This window comes from Hemitrygon akajei, chromosome 7, assembly GCF_048418815.1.
Source record: "Hemitrygon akajei chromosome 7, sHemAka1.3, whole genome shotgun sequence".
NCBI classification, from domain to species: domain Eukaryota; kingdom Metazoa; phylum Chordata; class Chondrichthyes; order Myliobatiformes; family Dasyatidae; genus Hemitrygon; species Hemitrygon akajei.
In genome coordinates, this window is record NC_133130.1 from 176,473,932 (window position 1) to 176,496,450 (window position 22,519).

The window sequence follows — 22,519 nt, forward strand, 5'->3', positions numbered from 1 at the left end:
GTCAAGGGTAAGTTGATTTTTTTTTTTAAAAAGGCAGAGAGTGGTGAGCGCATGGAATGGACTGCCGGCAACGGTAGTGGAGGTGGATACGATAGGGTCTTTTAAGAGACTCCTGGATAGATACATGGACCTTAGAAAAAGAGGGCTATGAGTAACCCTAGGTAATTTCTAAAGTAAGTACATGTTTGGCACAGCATTGTGGGCCGAAGGGCCTGTATTGTGCTCTAGCTTTTGTATGTTCTATCATTTAATGAAATACAAATCACGCTTGCCAAATTTGTGTATGTGACAGGGCAAGTTCATTAGAGGTGAAGCTGCAGATGTAGTTTATTTAGATTTCTAGAAGGCATTTGACCTCGTGCCACATAAGAGGCTGGAGCATAAATTAAGACTCCAAGGTATTGGAGGGAGCATATTAGCATGGATTTTAAAAAACTGTCTTCCACAGAAAACAATGAATAAATAGCTACAGACTGGAGGACTGCAACTCATGGAATACCCGGAGGATCAGTTCTTAGCCTTCAGTTAGTTAGTTTACTTTGCATACTGATGCACCATCAATAACTCACGCCGAGACTTAGGAAGTGAGATATCGGCTTTTATTGACTGAAGAACAACACTACATCCTGGGGAAATGAGGGAGAGCAGCAGGCCACAGTCGCCTTTATACAGGGGTCTGTGGGAGGAGCCACAGGGGTAGTCAGCAGGGTCTTGGGAGGAGCCACAGGAGCAGTCAGACAGGTATATCTAGTTCACCACACATACTAATGACCTGAGGGGAGTAACCAAGAAGGTTTTCAGTAAATCAGTGAAATTAGTACTCCCTGCCCCAATACACCCCCTGGTGTGGTGGTCAGATCACTCGATAAATTTAAAATGCAGATAAAAAAAATTCAGAGATCAAGTACAGTTATGGAGAACTTGCAAAGAGGAGAAGAGGCCAGTAAAGATCAGTCAAGATCATATTAAATGGCAAGCAGACACAACTCTGACATGGTGGCCTAGTCCAACTTTGTGCTCTGTGTGTGTATAAGGTTTTACACTCCATGATCAAACACCAGTAACATCCACACGTACACCATCCATTCTCTTACCACCTTCATGTTCATTGACTTATATTGCATTAAATATTATTTTACTCTTTTTCTCCTAAAAAATTTGACTTGCAAATCTCTCCATGGGCTTGCTACTCCCAGTTCAATCATCTTCACTACCATTAGTACAGTTTGAAGTCATTGTTTCAAATTCTTAAAAGCTGAGGGTTGGAAGTTTTAGAAACCCGGTATTATCACTGAATGGGCACGTAGCTCCATGCCAATCACTACTAAGGTTGTGAACTGTCTGTTTCAGGCTCAGCCACAGTCAGAGTGGACAGAGAGCTGCAAGTAGGGCTAAAGCCATACTTAACAGCCTCACAAAGAAAACATTTAAACTGATTAATCAGTCTCTTAGTATACCATTAACATTTGCAGAAATTTAACATATAGTAAGCAGTGACCTTAAATGGTACACCAGCATTTGTTAGAAAAACAATAAAGTTGAGCAGTAGCCCTGCAGGATTTAGCACTGCACACAACACTCCAGTTGTATTGTTCTCTGCTCCCAAGGGAAAATGTACTTGGCTTTGAAGGAATGCAGCTTAGATTCAAGAGATGAGGGGATTGTTCTAGGAGTAGAGATTGTACATAATGGGATCATACACCCTGCAGTTCAGCAGATTGCAATGGTGAGATTGAAATACCGAAATAATCTACTTGCTTTGGCTGGAGAGACTGATGGGCAGCCTCTGCTTATCTAGAGATGATAATTTGCACTGACAATGAAAAATCTCTGCTAGATAGCACTGGATGTTCAGTCATTGAATATATTACACAGTAAGGCTGAGATTTTTTGAGCATATGGGAGCAAGATCGGAAAGTGAACTATGTAATAGGATCTATAATGGTGCCACTGAACAACTAAACAAACTAACTCCTGCTTTTACCTTCTATTCAGGTTATCATGTTATCAATTCAGAAGTGCAACACAAACATTTTACTTTTTTGTATTGCTAATCCATGCACAGTTACATCAATTTGTTTAACTGCAACTGTCTAAACAATGTACACCATTTTATTATTTAAATAAACTGTTGGAAAGATGTCTCCATCATTTCCCAGCAGAAGTAAATATCCCTCTATATACTTGCTAGAAGGCAGAAGACACCTGCCCAAACGGGAAAATACCAGTCTAATACCAGAATGACCAGGACAAGACCCTATTTCCTTTCCTCCACCATCCCCACATACACACAACTGACTTGCAGGCTGGGCCATGAATAAAAATGTTTTTATCCAAATGTTCTTTTCCATCCAAGAAAAAGAAATCAAGAATCCACAGCTATACTCAAGTCCAAAATATTTAAACTCCATCAATGGCACTCATTAACATCCCTCATAGCAACTAAAGATGGCCCTCTCCCTGACTGCCGGTGCATAAAATATTCTTGCAATACTGTCTAAAGCATAGATGGACATATTGACACAGGATAGTCAACAGCCTCCAACTTACAGGAGATAACACACAAACATAATAGCTACTCAAACCGATGTTCACACCAACGTTCAATAATTCCCTACTTTTCTATTCAATTCTGCTAGCTTCAAGTTTTCCCAAGTATAGAAAATTAAGTACACTTTTGCAATTACGCTTACTAAGAATCTTCTGCTCTATTGAAAATTTGATTTGCTTTTCTCTTCCCTCTCATATTTACTTGAGATTTTCATCTTGCAGATTTTTGTCCGATCTTTAACTTAACTCCCTTTGTAGCTTCCTATTGAATTCACGATTCACTATTTATCATGTGTACATTAAAACAAACAGCAAAGAGTCGTTTGTATTAGCAAAGTAACACACCTGAAGATGTGCTGGGTACTACCTGCAAGACACAACTTTCTCTTTCTCCTTATCTGGGTCATTAGCAAATTGAGCAATTATACCTTGGGTGCCTTCATCGAAGTTAGATAGATAGATAGATAGATACTTTATTCATCCCCATGGGGAAATTCAACTTTTTTTTCCAATGTCCCATACACTTGTTGTAGCAAACTAATTACATACAATACTTAACTCAGTAAAAAATATGATATGCATCTAAATCACTATCTCAAAAAGCATTAATAATAGCTTTTAAAAAGTTCTTAAGTCCTGGCGGTTGAATTGTAAAGCCTAATGGCATTGGGGAGTATTGACCTCTTCATCCTGTCTGAGGAGCATTGCATCGATAGTAACCTGTCACTGAAACTGCTTCTCTGTCTCTGGATGGTGCTATGTAGAGGATGTTCAGAGTTTTCCATAATTGACCGTAGCCTACTCAGCGCCCTTCGCTCAGCTACCGATGTTAAACTCTCCAGTACTTTGCCCACGACAGAGCCCGCCTTCCTTACCAGCTTATTAAGACATGAGGCGTCCCTCTTCTTAATGCTTCCTCCCCAACACGCCACCACAAAGAAGAGGGCGCTCTCCACAACTGACCTATAGAACATCTTCAGCATCTCACTACAGACATTGAATGATGCCAACCTTCTAAGGAAGTACAGTCGACTCTGTGCCTTCCTGCACAAGGCATCTGTGTTGGCAGTCCAGTCTAGCTTCTCGTCTAACTGTACTCCCAGATACTTGTAGGTCTTAACCTGCTCCACACATTCTCCATTAATGATCACTGGCTCCATATGAGGCCTAGATCTCCTAAAGTCCACCACCATCTCCTTGGTCTTGGTGATATTGAGACGCAGGTAGTTTGAGTTGCACCATATCACAAAGTCCTGTATCAGTTTCCTATACTCCTCCTCCTGTCCATTCCTGACACACCCCACTATGGCCGTGTCATCAGCGAACTTCTGCACATGGCAGGACTCCGAGTTATATTGGAAGTCTGATGTGTACAGGGTGAACAGGACCGGAGAGAGTACGGTTCCCTGCGGCGCCCCTGTGCTGCTTACCACCGTGTCAGACCTACAGTCTCCCAACCGCACATACTGAGGTCTATCTGTCAAGTAGTCCACTATCCAATCCACCATGTGAGAGTCTACTCCCATCTCCGTTAGTTTGTGCCTTAAGATCTTGGGCTGGATGGTGTTAAAGGCACTAGAGAAGTCAAGGAATGTAATCCTCACAGCACAACTGACCCCATCTAGGTGAGAGAGTGATTTGTGCAGCAAATACGTGATAGCATCCTCCACTCCCACCTTCTCCTTATACGCAAACTGAAGAGTTATTTATACAAATTGCAAAAGTTATAACATTTTAAACTTTTATACCAAGTACAGAAATAACTTGAATTCCTTACAACAATCAGCTTTCATAAATGATACCACCATAGCAGGATTACATACCCACTATGCAATTTACAATCAATCCCAAAAGAAGCCAGGATTAATGCTTTTGCACACAAAGGGAAATCATTAGTATTTTTGATGTTTCCTGGTTACTTGAGTATTGCCCAGAAACATGCAACATTTAAAAAGCACTACACATTTTTTCTTCAGGAAGAAACAATGTATTAATTTAAGACACCAACAAAACAATGGAGAAAACTGAGCTGGTTCCAATTTGAAACAGTTTGGATTAATTAGAGCCCTTGAGTATTATGGCATTATTGCTAATGTGCCTGCATCTGCCAGATCAGATACCCTCACTTCCACAGAATGAGATCTAGAAACCTCCAATCAACCACCTAATATATCATAACATAAAATTTTACATACCTCCTCTTTATCCAGCAACAGCAACTGACCATCTGTGACAATACAAAATTTGGTGTTCCATATTGCACACTCATAATGTGACCTTCCACAAGATATTCTATGTGTGGGTGGACCTCGTACATCTGAAGAACAAAACACATTTCCAACATTACAAGCAAGTCTCTAAAATGAAAGAAATATATATAAAATATATATATAAATATAAATATAAAAATATAAATAAATCCATATATATATATATATATATATATATATATATATATATATATATATATATATATATATATATATATATATAAAATAAATAATATATATAATAAATATATAGTTTCATGAGAAAACTGACCTTACAAAGTTTCAAAGTTTTTTTTGTAGGGTATTTTTTTTTTTTATTTAAAGCTTCTACTTTTTCCTGTGGTAACTATGGCAAATATAAGCAGTAAGTAGTGATACAGATCACCCTCCTCTCAGAGGCATTTATTTTTACTGAGAAAACAACATGATGGGTTGAGTCCTATTGTACTGAAAGCCAAAGTTACAGAGAGCAAGACACATTAAGATAAATTATCCATTATTAGTTATGGATAACTAATAACATTCTGATGAAGGATTTCAGTCTGAAACACCAATTCTTTATTCCTATCCATAGATGCTCTCTGACCACTGAGTTTCCCCAGCATTTTGTGTGTATTACTCAGGATTTCCAGCATCTGCAAGATCTCATGTGTTTATGCATTATTAGTTAGCATTAAACAGAGAAAGAGCATCATCACAGGTTATGATTTCACAGAAAGGACATGCTGGAGACCAAAGACTGGAGATGTCGGAATCTGCAAAAAAAAAAACAGAACACTCAAAAGACTTAGCATGTCAACCCAAGTGTGAGCATCAAGCTGTGTGGAGATTTATGGAGGAAGGACTTCAGATACAGATTTTGAACACAAGTTAAATAGAAGCTATCAACAAAGTAGACAAAAATGATTGCTACACTGACACCTTAGAATTTGTCAATGGTCTTGACAATGAGAATGAAAGGAGCGGTTGATGGCTCCGGGGCTGTACACACTGGAATTTAGAAGAATGTTGGGGTGGGGGGGGGGGGGGTGTAATCTCATTGAAACCTATCGAATATTGAAAGACCCAGATAGAGTGGAGGTGGAGAGAATGCTTCCTACAGTGAGGGAAGTCCAGGACCAGAGGGCACAACTTCAGAGTACAAGGATGTTCCTTCAGAAAGGTGATGAGGAACAATTTGTTTAGCCAGAGAATGGTAATTCTGTGAAATTATTCACCATAGGCAGCTGTGAAAGCCAGTTTATAGGGTGTATTTAAGGTAAAGGTTGATAGATTCTTGATCAGTCAGGACATGAAAGATTACAGGAAGAAGGCAAGAGAATGAAAGAGAAATGGATCAGCCATGATGAAATGACAGCGCAGACTCCATGGGCCAAATGGCCTAATTCTCATCCTATGGCTTATGATCTTATTATGATACAGAACTGGGAGGAGAATGGGTTAGTGTGCTGGCAAAGAGGAGAAAGAAAGGAAAATTGCCACAAAATAAGTTTTGCTTTCATCTCTTCCAATGTAACTGCCTCTGGCACCATCAGGCCCTTTAGGCATCAGGTGTGCTGATCAAGCAAGCACATGGAAGAACTGGAGGCACAGTGGGACAACAGGTAGAGTTGTCATCTAACAGCTCCAACAATTCCAGGTTCAATCCTTACCTCTGGTGCTATGTGTGAAATCCATGCTTTCTAACCACTTGGGCTTCATCCAGTGTCCTCCCATTGTACATTTTCTGGTATTTGGATAAACCTAAGAATCTGGGCTCATAATTGGAAATGTGGAGAAAATAGAATAGGTGCTTGATTTCTCAAAAACCAACCCACTTCCATACTGTATAACACTAAGATTCTAATTCAGATCAAACCAGGGAAATTTAAAAAATACAGTCTAGATAAAGATTTGGAATATATGTATGATGTAACAGTACTATTAAATCTGTAACAGATGCAAAATATTTATATATTTTGAGGAATTGTATCTGCACAAGTATAAAAATAAACAGTGTCAGAGAATGTGTACACAAATAATTACAACCCATTGTCAGAAAAAGACTATTAACTCAGCCTCTTTTCTTTAAACTGAAGAAACCTTTTACAGGGTAAAAAGGTAGAAATTCATATTGTTTTACAGATACAATATTGACTGTATTTGCAAAGAGTCAGGATACTGTGACCACCTAACTTAATGAACATAAGCTACTATTAGTATCAGATTTATTATTACTGTCATATATGATGTGACTGGAAGCCAGTGACTCATGGTATACCTCAGCAGTTGGTGCTAAGCTCATTGTTATTTCTCATCTATATCAGTGATTTGGATAAGAATATACAAGGCATGGTTAGCAAGTTTGCAAATGACTCTAAAATAGATGGTACTGTGAACATTGAAATTGGATATCAAAACTTCTGGGGGATCTTGATCAAGTGGGCCAAGGAAAGGCAAATGAAGTTTAATTCAGAAAGTACAAGGTGTTTCATCTTGCAGAGTCAAATCCAGGTAGCACCTTCACAGTGAACAATACTCTGGGGAGTGTTGCAAAACAGATCAAGTACCTGGTTCCCAGATGAGTAGGGTGGTGAAGGTACCTTTAAGCATACTGGCCTTCACAAGTCAGGCATTGGGGATAAGGCTGGGAGGTTATGCTGCAGATGCATGAGACACTGCTGAGACCACCACTGGGGGCACTGGGTTCAGTTTTAATCACCCTGCTATAGGAAAGATGTTATTAAACTGGAAAAACTGCAGAAGAGATTTACAAGGATGATGCCAGGACTTGACAGCAGTGGACGCATGTGACCATTACCTAATTACAAAATATCAGAGTGACAACTTTGCCACACCCATCCATAACCCACAAATGAATGCTTACAATTCAAGAACAATGATGCCAATAACACGAAATTTCAAACTGAATGAGAAGACTGAAGGATTACTAGTGGATAAAATGAAATCAAGCCAAAGGAAAGAAAAATCCACATAATGACACAGCACAAAAAGGAAAATCTGGAATGTACACAAAATTTCTGCAAGTTTTCCTTTGCACTCACTGCAGAGGGGACTAGCTGCTGTACACTGCACGAGCTGAAATAGGGCATTTAATGTTGCATCATTTATCCTACAGATCAAACTCCAAACAGAGCACAGAAACAAAATTCACCCAATTTTACTTGATGCCAAACTATTTATATGGGTTGTTATTGATGGGTTCAATGGTTCAATTTAATATCAGATAATGTACACAGTATACAACCTGTAATCCTTACTCTTTGATATATAAATGCAATACAAACAAAAACAGTAAAACTGCTGGAAAAAGGTCATCAAACATATGGAGACGGAGTGGATCTTTCACGCTGATAAGGTTCCAGAGACCAATTCGGCTCTTATACCCTTTAGTCACCCTGCTTCATGTGCTCTTAGCAAACAAAGAATGAGAAATAGCCATTCCCAGACAACCAGACACCGCATTCTCACTATCCATTAGGACATACAGGAGAGCAATTTCAAATGATAGTTACTTTTTCCCCCCCAGGGTAACACCTGTTCCAGCAGGCATGTTAAAAAAGTATCAATAACCATCATTCCAGCAGAACTCCCAGTTAGTTACCCCATTAAAAAGCAAAAATTGAATTATAAATATTAAAAAGATTAGTGAATTTGATTATTTTTAATGCAAATCAAATGTTTACAAAACACCAGTGAAAGCTATTCACACATCTAATATTGTTTATAAAAACATTCAGAATAATAAACTTTAAAACAACTGACCAACTATTGTATTCCAAAATGTCAAGGAATCAAAAGTTGCAGACAGTGTAAATTAAAACTTCTGCACAGTGCAAGGCTCAGGGTTAAAAAAGACAGAATGGAGTGTTTCCAGCCTGCAATCAGTGTTTTCAATTCCTTTAAAAAAATACAAGTTACTTGCTTCCTGAAGCGCCAAGGTAGCATTTAACTTTTTAAGAGACTAATCCAAACAAATGCTATCATGCTTTATAAAAACCCAAATATAATAATATTATCAGTGCCCTATGCTGCTCTGTAGTTACAATGCACAACCATCTGTTCACTGTGGAAAGAGGCAGGACTGGCAGAACTACTTAAAGTTCTGTGCCAAATTCAAAAGACAGTCAAGTATAAACAGTGAGGCAGCTCTACATTGATAATTTTACTCATAAGCTAATTTAATGCACTCAATATTTAAGAATTTTTATCCATTCCATTAATGTGTTAGCTTGGCACCATCTACTTAAACGTCAAAGCAATGCCTGTAGTCTTCTGAACAGGTCTATAAATGATTGCTAATCTGCTGACAGCTGGTTTCTTCTTTCTATTCTCCCAAGAGATGACAAAAGAAAATGGAAATTACTCAAGCTTGAAATTAATTAGTACAATAAAATTTTGTGGGATATTCAGGGTGCACCAAGCAAAGAATAAACTCAAAGCTCATCACATGCAGGCTCATTAATCAATGGGTAGCCAGACCACTACTATTTACCTTTTTAGATTACTTTGTGCAATTCCCCCCCCCCCCCAACTAAACCAGGTATCAAAGTGCACATAAAATTACTTAGTAATTGCAGTTTTGCATTGCTGACTAATTGGTGCTGCTTAAAGCATACAGGTACTTGGTTTCAGTTTTTGGTTACTAAGGTTATTCTTCAAATTTAGGTATAGAATAAAACATGCAACTGGAAAAGGTAAAACTAAAAGGAGTACCTTATGCCATGTTTGATTTTGATATACCGGTACATTTAATTATACTTAAATGATTTACAGTGGACAAAAGTATCAACTGCAGTTGCCTTTGTTAACTGGAAAGTTGAGACTTGCTATTTCCATACATTATGAGAAAAGCCTAACAGGATTGCTAAAGGAAAGTTTAGGAAGGTTACTGTTTCCTTTCACCATAGTAAGAAACTGATGAGTCTTGGGTGATGACATTCATAACCAGTAATCTTTACATCTCCCACATCACCCTGAATCTTTACTGCTAGCACAGACTGGCTGAGCACTTTGGTCACCATATATATATATATACACCCCTCATCTCTCAACTTCTCCTTCCTGCCCGGTCATTGTCAATGCCCTCAGTCCAGTTATCCTCACTGTCCTTCCACTCTTCTCTGCACAATTATTTACACTCAATTCTCAATGCAGTCTTTTTCTACTATTAAAATTGCAATCCCATTCACTTCATTTATTCTTTTCCCCCTCCCCTGAAATTCCAACAAACTGCAAAACAGTGGGAAGGTCTACTACATGCATGGTTTGTGCATAAATGCAGATAAAGCCAAGGATAAATTTCAATGTTTCCAATATATTGAGTGAAATACATATTGAAGAAATATTATGGAATATCAGTAGCTCGGATTGGCTATTTGCAAGTTTCGTTGCAAGCTTGGTAAAGTGTTTGCAGATGCTTCAGCTCTAATCGAGAAGCCATCAGTGTTTTGAACCAGCCTACCAGATCACGATGTCTAATCAATATCCATACAGACCCCGGAGGAGTATATAAGCCGACATTCTGAGGAGACAACATCCTCAACTGCGCACTGATGACAATGGCTACCAAAACGTCTGCAGACACTTTGCCAGGCTCGATGATCAAGCAAGCTTCCACATATTGTAGAATTAGTCCTTACAAGTTTGTGGCTTTTATTTAAAATATTGTTTTTACTCTGGTAAATTACTCCTTTCTGAAGCATTATTTGAAGCAGAGTCAGATCAAAAAGACATACACTTCAACCAATCATGTTCATGCCAACTATCAAAGTACCTATCTAGACCACAACCACACACACGTAAAGGGCTGGAGATGAAACAGTCTGATAGGAGAGGAGAGTGGACAATAGTTGAAAGGGAAGGAGGAGGGGCACCGGGGTAGTAATTTACAGGAAAGAAGTAGTAAAAATGTCAGAGTGGGGAATAGGGTGGGGGATATTTGTTCACCAGAAGGAGACATAAATATTCATGTCATTAGGTTGAAGGCTACCCAGACAGAATACAAGGTGTTGCTCCTGGGGGAGGCCTCACTTGGCACATAAGGAGGCCATGGATAGACACATCAGAATGGGAATCAGAATTAACATGTTTGGCCACCGGGAAGTCCCACTTGTAGTGGATGGTGCAGAGGTGCTCGAAGAGGGGAGGGGGAGAGAAATTGATATTCATCCCATCAGATTTGAGGCTACGCAGACATGTGTTGGGTGTTGCTCCTTATCATGGCACAAGAGGAGGTCACGACCATTTCCCTCCACTAAGCCCATAGCCTTCTATGCTTTGGCAATTGCAATGTTCATCTAGATGGAGTGTTGCAAGTGTGTCAGCCTCCAGCAATGCATTCCAGATTCCAACCATCCTCTGTCTAAAAATAAAACAGTTTCTCTAATTCTCTTTGAATCTCCCATCTATTGCTCTCACTTTCTCCTTTGCACTTTGCTGAACTTTTGGCTCTTTCATTTTTGAATGATTACCACTAGTCAGATATGTACCTACTGCAAGTTGGTGTACCCAGACTTACTGCTGGATCTTGTTATATCATATTGAAATCAGTCTTCCAGCACATCTTTATGTACATTGATCTCTAACCCTCCGTATTTAAATTTCTGCTGCAGACGTTTTACAAAAATTCATTTACAAGAACATCAACAAAATAATTTATAGTTCACATCAAAAGGATAAATATTTCACTGGTGCTAAATCAAAACCCTTTAACACTCTACTAGCAACATCATAGGGAACAATCACCATCTGAAATTATGCTAACAATAGTTCTGCCATTGACAAATTTATAGATGCTGTTTGAGCTGGGCCTAGCCATACAGTCATGGGTGTAAAGACTGTGGAGTACTGGGCTAAGCAAGGATCCTTCAGGTGCATCAGTTATGATTGTCAGCGTGGAGAACTTATTTCCAGTCTATACTGACTGTCATCCTCTGGTGAAGAAGTCAAGGATCCAGCTGCAGAGGGAGGTACAGAGGACCAGGTTTTGGAGCTTTTTGATTAGAATTGAGGGTATGATTGTGTTGATCGCTGAACTGCAGTCAAAAAACAGCAACCTGATGCTATTGCCCAGGTGATCCAAGGCCAAGTGGAGGGCCAGTGAGATTGCATCCACTGTAGACCTATTGTGGTGATAGGCAAATTGCAATGGGTCAAAGCTCTTGCTTGCCTCTCAAAGTCCAACCCTACGTCCCCAACATGAAAGGTGGTAATGAGTACAGCCAGCCATCAGGGCTCTGGTAAAGCTGTACAGGCCAATCGCCTGTACAGTAGATGCAATGGATTGCAGAAGCATTGACTTCAGAGGACAATGGGGATGGGAGATCACCACTGGGCTATGCTCCACTTAGGAGCTAAGGGCCCAAGAAGAAGGTCCTTGCTTAGGCAGGAGCTGATTCCAGCCATAACCAACCTCTCAAAGCACTTCATCACAGTAGATGTGGGTGCCAATGGGCGATAGTTAAGATAGTTTTAGATATTAAAGTATCTCTACTGTGTTGTACTGTTCTAATGTTTTAATTTCTACAAACACAGTAACCTCATTGTAAAAACAACCTTGCATTAATTGTGGCCACATTCTGGTTGATTAAGTGTATTCACAAAATCAACAGAATTTCACAGACCACATTTAATTTACACCCAAAACAAAAAAACTTAAATTTTTCATGTTAACACCATATGTGCACCAGATGCTGTCAAACTTCCAATCATGCTACTGATTCAAATAAAATGGCAATAACAGAGCAGATTCATTCTGTAGCCCAGAGAAATGAAAATTTGAGAAACAGTAGATATAACAAATCTGCAGCAAACTCAATAGCTCTGTCCAAACACTTATTAGTATTTAAACAGTGGCTGTGAAAGTTTAAACTGCAACTTAGAAAACAAAAATTGTAACTGCTCCAAGATTGAACATTTTTACTGACAACTGTAGCTAATCATTTGGCAAAAGTAAAATTGATTCCAGTGTTGGATTCTTTGGAATGATTCACTGCTTCCTTCCACAGGATAAAAAAAGCATACAGTAGTTTAAATATAAATTTCAGGACATCATTATTACTGTCTTGGGTCAACACTCACAGAAGTGGTATTACAGGAATAGTTTTGAACTTAATTTAAAATCACAAAAATGGACAATTTTACAAATAATGACAATATTCTAGTCAACAATAAGTCATAACAAACTTCAGTCAAGTGCCTATTCCAACACACTTCATTCTATTTCCACAACCAATTAAGAGACATCATAATTCTATATCATGATCTGGGCAGTTTTACACAAGTAGAAATGACATTTTCCTTATTATTCAATCTCAGAAGTCAAAGTTCACATTTGCTGAATGAGATCCCAGCTAGTTACAAAACAATTTTGAGGATGTGATGATAGAATAATCAGTATTTTTTTCCTTGTAAATTGTCCAGAAGACAATTCCAGCAATAAACTCATCCTAATTATACTGCGCAGCCAAATTAAATTCATGCACTATTTCACAGGTTATTTGTCTTCACTTGCTCTGACAAGTAAAATTAGTATTAAAAATAACAGTTTTTGCAAAATTCCATACCTAGCATCATGCTCAAACTTTTTAAGAATAGAAAGCGAACAGATAACCCGAAAAAAAAACAGAACCAGTTCACCTCAATATCAACAGGTCACTATTACTCACATCCATGTATTACTCGCTCTGTAATATCAAAGTACTGAAGCTGATAATAATTATACACTTTCATTAATAGATAAATGTGAGAATATGGGTGGCAAGGTAGCATAGTGATTAATGTAGTGCCAGCAACCCAGATTCAAGATGAACAGCACTTCATTCTAACTGGGTAGTCTACAACTCAATGAACTCAATACATCATTATATAGGAAAATTGCAGAAGAGGAATCATAAAATATATACCACAACCTCCAACAGCACCACTGAAATTGATCACTGTTCCCATGTTTTTACTGAGGTTTCAACAATGGAATGTTTTGTTACATTTTCTTTTGACCATGCAGCCCTAACTTACCAACTCTCAAGCATTTTTGCTAGCCAAAACAAACTGAAGTGCTGACATCATCAAGATAGCATACTTTGCTCAAAACACAAATACGAACTATTGCTAATTTATGCAAAGGTTTCACAGTCAAACTATTTGATTTTCTACCACATGCCCCTCATTGTTCACTTGAGACAGTACTAAAGCAACTCGGTTACATCATCAGCAGTCCATTCACCACTGTCCAGCAGCTGCATGTCAACATCCCAACTACGAGAACAGGTATTTTAGTCAAGTCTTCCTACTTACTTCAATACTGAGAATTTATTATTGGGACTAGCTCATGAGAAATACATCAGTTCAGGGAAAGACAAAAATGAGGTTGGATCCTGTCCCACTGTGGGGGGGGGGGGGGTGGGAAACAAGTTTAGTTTACAGATATGTGTCTCGACAATTGCACCAGACAAGCAACAGATCACCCAAAAGAATAAAAGAAAAATATTGAGGGATAAGCACATTTTCAAATCACTTTGTTCTATGTTCAAGAATCTGCACTGCCTTTATGTCCATCTCCCTCCCTTTGTCTTTAAAGCTACTCTTTCAGTGAACATTATTCCACATATGGAGCTCATCCAATCTGCCTAGGGATTCACTAAATGCCTTGAGGCAACTTCTGTCAAACATGTTTAATATATTTGACTGTCAACATCCTGGTACAACATCACCTGCCCATTCTGTGGGAATAATACATACTACAGGCACAATAACAATTATTTCTTCTAAAAGTATTTGCCAAATTTATCCAGCTTACATTTTATGCTAATTACTTAATAGTCATATACATTATTCTATAACAAGTAAAATATTTTGCAATATTTAAGTACTTACTACGAAACCAATCCATCCTGTCTGCTTTTCAGCTGCACACAACTACAGACTGCACAACCCAGAAGTAAACCTATCCAGTTTTGCACAGCGTCAATATTATTGTTAGATTATATCACTATTATGATAGGGGAGGGAAAACAAATTACAAAACTACAAGTAAAATTAGATGAAGTACACATCTTAAAAAGAGCATCTCTGAAGACTGTTTACAAGCACTAAAATAGACAATAGGTTACTCCCGGAAATCAGGAAACAGACCAGTGGATAAAGGAAATTCAGTACAAAAGAATAGAGTTTAAAAAAATTAACCATTCACGCACCTTTCATTTTTGCTAGCAATATTTTCCGAATTGAAAGAAAATGTAACACATACATAATAGTTGATATTTATTAATGGGCTGAACATTGATATTAAGATTTGCAGGTAATATAGAAAACAGGCTTGTTGCGACCAGCGAACAAACTTTAGGAATGACAGACTGGTGAAGGAGACAGACACACTACAGGTCAAACCTTCACGAAGAGTAAAGAATGAACTAGGACAGCATGAACTAAACAATAAATAAAAATCAAAAAGGCTGCAGACGCTACAAATCGGAAATTAAAACAAAATGTGAGAAACATCCAGCAGGTTCAGCAGCAGAGGAAAGAAACAGATGTTTCTAGTCAGATATCTCCCTACTCAGGGAAGGGAGAAAACTAGTATTTAATAGAGAAAGTTAGAGTAAGTGATAGGTGGAAAATGGAATCTTTGATAGGCCTCAATCTTCAATTGTTCCTTTTCACAGATGCTGTGCAAGTCAAGTTTTAAACAATTTTTTAATATAATGAACTTGGAAAGTCATTTTCAGCTGGGTGCAGGAACAGAGAGATCCTGAAAGTAAAGCCTTTTAAAGGATGAGCCAATCCATCACGGGTGAAGCCCTCCCCACCATCGAGCATACAGTATCAACACAAAAGCAGCATTGTCTCAGGAAAGCTGCATCCATCATCAAGGACCTCCACCACCCAGGACATGCTCTCTTCTCCCTGCTGGCTTCAGGAAGGTGGTACAAGAGCCTCAGGACTCACACTACCAGGTTCAGGAATACTTATTACTCCTCCACCATCAGGCTCTTGAACCAAAGGGGATAACTTCACTCAACTTCACTTGCCCCATCATTGAAATGTTCCCACAACCAATGAACTCACTTTCAAAGATCTTCATCTCATGTTCTTGATACTTATTTATCATTATTATTAATTCTTTCTTTATGTATTTGTACTGTTTGTGTCTTTTGCACACTGGTTGAACACCCAAGCTGGGGCAGTATTTCACTGATTCCATTATGGAATTATTGAGTATACCCACAAGAAAGTGAACCTCAGGATTGTACATGGTGACACAGAGACACATTAAATTTACTTTGAACTTGATTGACACATTTTAAAAGGTTATGGGAACCTGAGTTCCTTAAGGTTATCATAGCCAGGGAGGTAGTGGGAATAAGGTCCCAATGGTGTGCATCTCAAAGAGCCTCTGACAACCAAGTTCAGCTCTTGGTCTTCATGTGTAGCTTAGCTACCAAGTCTGGTGGAATTGTTTCTATTAACAGGAGTAAAGGCAAAGGCCGGTTACAGGCACTTTAAAACCAGTCACTTAAGGCAGATTAAGTTCATCAGCCATGGTTGGCAGCATATCTAAGAGAAGGAAAACTCTGATCTCAAACCTCTGTTGCCTTGCGGCTATACCCACTCACGGGGAAGGCTTCAGGAATAAACCACGAGGGACAAATCTTCTGGTCAAGATGGCGCCTGTATACAACGTTCCTTTGGTCGACATTTTCTGGGTAGATCATGAAACCATCTTTTTCTACTTCTTATCTCTTTTACATTTGTTTCTAGTCTTGAATGTTATTCTAGAACTGATGGAGCCTGTGTTTTTGCTGCTTGGAGATCATTTGGGTTCTTTGGCACCCTGCAGTCTCAAGAGAGGATTCCGGGAGGCAGTGGCAGTTGGAGTAAACCTTGTGGCAAGTAGGCTGCAAGATAGTGTACGAGCTGGTGTTCGACTCCATTTTGCCGATTCTAGCTTCCATTGTTTGCCAATTAAAGTGATGAGGGCAATTGAAACATCAAGGTGAGTGTGGAGGTTTGGAGGTCATTTAGGTGTTCCAGCACTCTGTTGTCTCCGAGAGGATTCTGGGGGGGGGGGGGGAGGGGCAGAGGTACCATGCATTAACCTCATAGCGGGCAGGCTGCAGTGATAAAGTATGTAAAAGGGTTAACACATTAGTTAAACAATAGCAGCCTGTTCTTTCTGAAACAAACCACTGATAACCAACAGATGTGCTAAGCCACACTGAGCCATATTTCTTCTCAGAGTTAAGACAGTGTTTCAAGGTCTTTGTTTCTTTGTGCAGTCATGCGCAGAGATAAGACCAGCCCATTCTGTTTATGTTCTGTCCATTATACCCATTCTGTAATTTGTCTCTTGGTACTGTCAAGTCTGACTCCAGCTTGGTATGTGTGGGGGCATCTTAACAAATACATCCATTTGTAAGGGGAATTAGTTAGTTTGTGAGTTAGTTGGTGGATCGAGAAGGAACAGTCACGGACAGACTGTTCCTGTTTAAGCAACTAACTGAGTAAGCCCCGGGTGCTTTGAATAAAGCACGGTCTCTGAGTGACTTTATCCAGATTTGACTTCCAAAGCAGGACAGAGCACAAGCCATTGTATTGCTCCATTTCACTGATTAAAGCAATGAGGGAGATTGAAGCACCAAAGCAAGTGCAGAGGGTGGGAGCACCGGCTGCTTGCTTTTTGATCAGTTGCTCTGTACTGGAGAGAGGAGAGCCTGTCACTGAGCCTGAAGAGTTTTTTCTGCGTTTTAGATGTGGACTTGGACTATAGACTCTTTTTTCAGTCTTATAGTTTTAGAAATCTGAGTTAGTTTTTACCTGAACTTCTCAATTTTTTGTGCAGGAGGGGTATTTGGGGGTCAATGTGCCTCATCCATTTTGTTCGTTTTTTTAGTGCAGGAGGTGGGATTTGGCGATGATGTGGTCAACAGCTTGCTCCCTATGTCAAACTGCCCTGTCTTGTGTTCTGGCTTGCATATCATGTAAACATCTAGGTCACAATATCCATGGACGACCCCAACCAATGGAGGGCCTCATATGGGAACCTAGAATTTATTAACAGTGGAATGAAATTCCAAAATGCAGGAAAACTATGCTAAACCTTTATAAAACACTGGTTAGACTTTCAGCAAGAATAGTATGTTAAATTCTGGTCTTAAAAATGGTGCAAACAGGCTTAATTAGAATAATACCAGGGATGATGAATGATGATCTTCAGCTATGGGAAAACATCTGATGAACTGAGGGGATTTGGTATGCTTTACAAAAATCACAATGAAAGAGCAATTATTCACCTCAAGTCTGCAAACTATATTCATGGCTCATTGGTAATAACGAGCAAATAGCACCTATCAATTTGCCAGGGCAACTATCTATCCGACTGCACATTTCATTGGATGTACATTCTACCAGGATCTGATTCAGAAGCAGCCCAAAATGCAAATTGCACCTTAATTTACCACAAAAAAAATTACAGAGTCAGACTAATAGACCCAAAGTATATACCCAGGAATGCCTTTAACAATTTTGTTCAAAACATTTCATTCAGAACCTGCATGACAGCTGTAATCCTGTCCATGGAATTAATTCTGACCTGCTTTCAATGCTCATTTATTACACAAAAGAATAAAACTTCCAGCAAGTCCTAAAATGTTAAATTCATAATCCTATTAGCAATTACTTTATAACTAACATGTTAGGAAACAATCTTTAAAACAAATTACAGTACTGTGCAAAAGTCTTAGATTATATATAGATAGATAGCCAGGGTGCCCAAAACTTTCGCACAGTACTTAAGTAATTTGGTGTACTGCACTGTACTGCTGCCACCAAAAAATCAAATTTCATGACATACAGTATGTGAGTGAAGATAAACCCAATTCTGATATAGGTCTCTATTGTGGGCTGAGAGTATGAATGAAGCAGGGAGAGGGAAATCATGGTTGGAAAGAAGGGAATAGAGAGGGGAAGAAGCAGAAAGCACCAGAGAGTCATTCTGTAATGATCAGCAAACCAATTGTTTAGAATCAAATGACCCTGCTAGTGTCTCAGAGCTGTTTGTGTCTGCACCCCACACCAACACCACCACCCCCCCACCCTGGCACTCCTTCTCTGCCACCTGTTCCACAGCCCTCCCACAGTGCTCCATCCTCACCATTCCCAACATTCTTTGCTCCCGCCAGTTTTACAAGCTCACTCTACGCTCCAAATTGACAAACACAGTACTGCATAATAGTCTAACACACCCTAACTACCTACTAATGAAACTAATGAGATGTGTCAATATAAGAGATGCTAAAGGTGCATTTCTATACCAGATGTCACCTTTAGTATCTGTCAAATAATTAAAAACACATTTCCATGCCACATTATTTTCACTATTATAGTTTAGAAAGCAATCAAAGCACAAAAGATGAAATTCCATGAGAACCTGATCACATGCAATGCACAATAACTGAAGAGGTCCAAGCACTGTTTAGTAATGTGGCATGCAAACTTATTACAACATGGTTGTATTTGTCCAAGAGTAGAGAGGTTAAGGAGAGACATGGTAGTCTTTTCAAATTCATCATCCATTTTAACTAAGATAACAATAAATTGTTCAGCTGCTCCTCAGACTGTTGTTAAGCTCGTCATTAATTAATGGGCTTGGTAAATTTTACTAATTAAATAGTCAAAAAGACTTACAGTTCAGCAAGTATTTTGGCTTCCCAATCTAAAAAGCAAGTACATTCTATTCGAGCTAAGAGCAGACTTACCTGTTCTTTTCACCCGATATAATTTATTCCAGTGCAAAAAGATCTTTCATCATTTGTCAATATTACATTGGCAAAATATATCATTGCTTCTCCAATGACACTCCAGAAGACATAGCTTCAAAACTAGAGGGGTGTCCTTTTAGTATGGAGAGGAGGAGGAATTTCTTTGGCCAGAGAGTAGTGAATCTGTGGAATTCTTTGCCACAGACAGCTTTGGAGCCAAGTCTGTATGTATACTTAAGGCAGAAGTTGATACATTCTTGATTGGCCAGGGCACGAAGGTTACAGGGAGAAGGCAGGAGATTGGGGCTGAGGGGAACTGGATCAGCCATGATGAAATGGCGGAGCAGGCTCAATGTGCCAAATGGCCTAATTCTGTTCCTATATCTTATGGTCAAGGAGAATCTACACAGGCAAAGCTATAGTGCCCCAGATACTGTAACCCACCTACCACGTTTTGAAAGCACACCAGTTTTCTACACCCAAAATTATATGCTAGAGCTCTCTTGTCCAATCCTGTCTCGTGATTATTTTTAACTTCTATTAAGTAACATACAACTTTAAAAACAAGGTCTTTTTGTTCCCAGCTGTAACTGTTCGCTCCCATCATCACTTTATTCATGATCAAGTCTGTTTTACAGATCAAAAGTACTGTGCAACAAATTACAAATCATTTGCTTCAGGAGTTGTTATTGTCTAACCATTGTTAATACATTTCCCATTGGGACTTCACTAGACAAATACGCCCTGAATAATATACAGACAACTTTTCAGCTCTCAGACTAGTTCTGCACCAGATTACTTTGGTTCCCCTGGCACCTTGATTTTGAACACATTACATTATGTTTAAGTGATGTTTGAAATTTAACATACCCATATTCCAACAAATTTCTAGCTGATAATAATTTGACTGACTGATACACTGTTAAGCCCATCTTCAACCAATATCAATTTTTAATTACTATTTTAATATGTCAAAGCAAAAATGAGAATAATTTGCTGTACTGTAATTCAAGGATTCACTAACCACTAACTATTACCACAGGCAGCTGTGGAGACCAGGTCATTCGGTGTATTTAAGGCAAAGCTTGATAGGTTCTTGATTGGACACAGCATCACAGGTTACAGGGAGAAGACTGGGGAGTGGGGCTGAGGAGGGGAAAAAAAAAAGAATCAGCGGTGATTGGTGGAGCAGACCCGATGGGTTAAGTGGCCTAATTCTGCTCCTATGTCTTATGGTCTTATTAGAGTCATAGAAGACTACAGCAAAGAAACAGGCCCTTTGGCTCATCTAGTCCATGCTGAACTATTGATCTGCTTAGTCCCATCAACCTCAGACCATAGCCCTCCATACCCCTCTCATTCACGTGGCTATCCAAATTTCTCTTAAATGGTGAAATCAAAATGCATCTACCACTTCCACTAGCAGCTTGTCCCACCATCCTCTGAATGAAGTTTCCCCTCTTGTTCCCCTTAAATATTTCATTTTCCACCGTAATCCTTGACCTCTAGTTCTAGGCTCACCCAACCACAGTAGAAAAAGTTCACCATATCTATACCCCTCAATTTTGTATACCTCTATCAAATCTCCCTACATTCTCCTACACTCCAGGGGACAAAGTCCTAACCTAGTCATCCTTGCCCTTTATCTTAGGTCCCTAAACCCAGGAAACATTCTCTGCACTCTTCCTATCTTCTTGACTGTGAAATTCATCACCACAGATTGTCTGTGGAGTCCAAATCATTGGGTATATTTAAAGCCGAGCTTGGTAGGTTCTTTATTAGTCAGGGTGTCAAAGGTTACAGGGAAAGGCAGGAGAATTGGGTTGATAGGGACAATAAATCAGCCACGATGGAAATGCGAAGCAGACTCAATCGGCTGAATGGCCTAATTCTGCTCCTATGTCTTATGTGTAAGATGTCCATAGGTAGGTGATCAAAACTGCATACAATACTCCAAGTTAGCCTCACCAATGTCTTATACAATTTCAACATAACATCCCAATTCCTGTATTGTTTGATGATAGACTTGAGTGGAGCATCAACACTGACACTGTGTACAAGAAGGGCTAGAGTCGCTACTACTTCCTGAAGTGACTGAGGTCCTTTGCAGTTGCAAGCCTCTCTTTCACACATTCTACCAGTCTGTTGTTGCCAGTACAAACTTCTAAGCGGTGGTGTGCTGGGGGCAATGGCATCAACATGGGTGATGCTAATAAGCTGATTAGAAAGGCTGCCTCTGTTATAAGAGTCAAACTGGGCACACTGCAGGCTGTGGTAGAACAAAGGACCCTACAGAAAATCTGGCCAATGTTTCTCACCCTCTGCATGCCACCTTGGCTGAACAGAGGAGCACTTTTAGTAGTAGACCAAGACAACCGCGCTGCTTCAAAGAGCGCTATATGAAGTCATTCTCACCCTTGGCCATTAGGCTGTATAAAAAGTCAACCAATAGCAAGGAAGTGATGACCCCCCTCCTGTTAGACTCTCTCTGGCAACTTTTTTTTTTTTAATTGTTTCTACTTCTTTTCTAATATTTATATCCATGCACTTACAATACTGTGACACTGTAATTTCCTTTGGAATCAATAAAGTATCTATCCACTCAATACACTGAGTATGAGTACATTGAGGCCAACGTGCCAAAAGCTTTCTTCACGGCCTTATCTACCTGTGATGCCACTTTAAAGAAATTATGAACCTGTATTCCCTGATCCCTCTGCTCTAAAGCACTCGTCAGTGCCCTACCACTTACAGTACAAGACCTACCCTGGTAGGTGCACCCAGAGTGCAACACCTCACACTTGTCTGCATTAAATTTCATCTGCCATTTTTCCAGCTGATCCAGATCCCGCTGCAAGCTTTGATAGTGTTCTTTATGTCCACTACACCCACACACCAGTCCCCACATCTTGGTGACATCTACAAATTTTCTGTTCTAGT

General features: G+C 39.3%; 1 protein-coding gene across 4 annotated transcripts in view; it reads right to left on the bottom strand.

The window, feature by feature from the left end:
- LOC140731201 (disabled homolog 2-interacting protein-like) overlaps positions 1–22,519 on the bottom strand; it is a 597,104-nt gene that overhangs the window by 539,846 nt on the left and 34,739 nt on the right. For all 4 annotated transcript variants that reach the window (XM_073052659.1, XM_073052661.1, XM_073052657.1 and 1 more), the window contains exon 2: positions 4,746–4,867. In XM_073052659.1, coding sequence (XP_072908760.1) covers positions 4,746–4,867 — 122 coding nt within the window. The remainder of the gene's footprint in view (positions 1–4,745; positions 4,868–22,519) is intronic.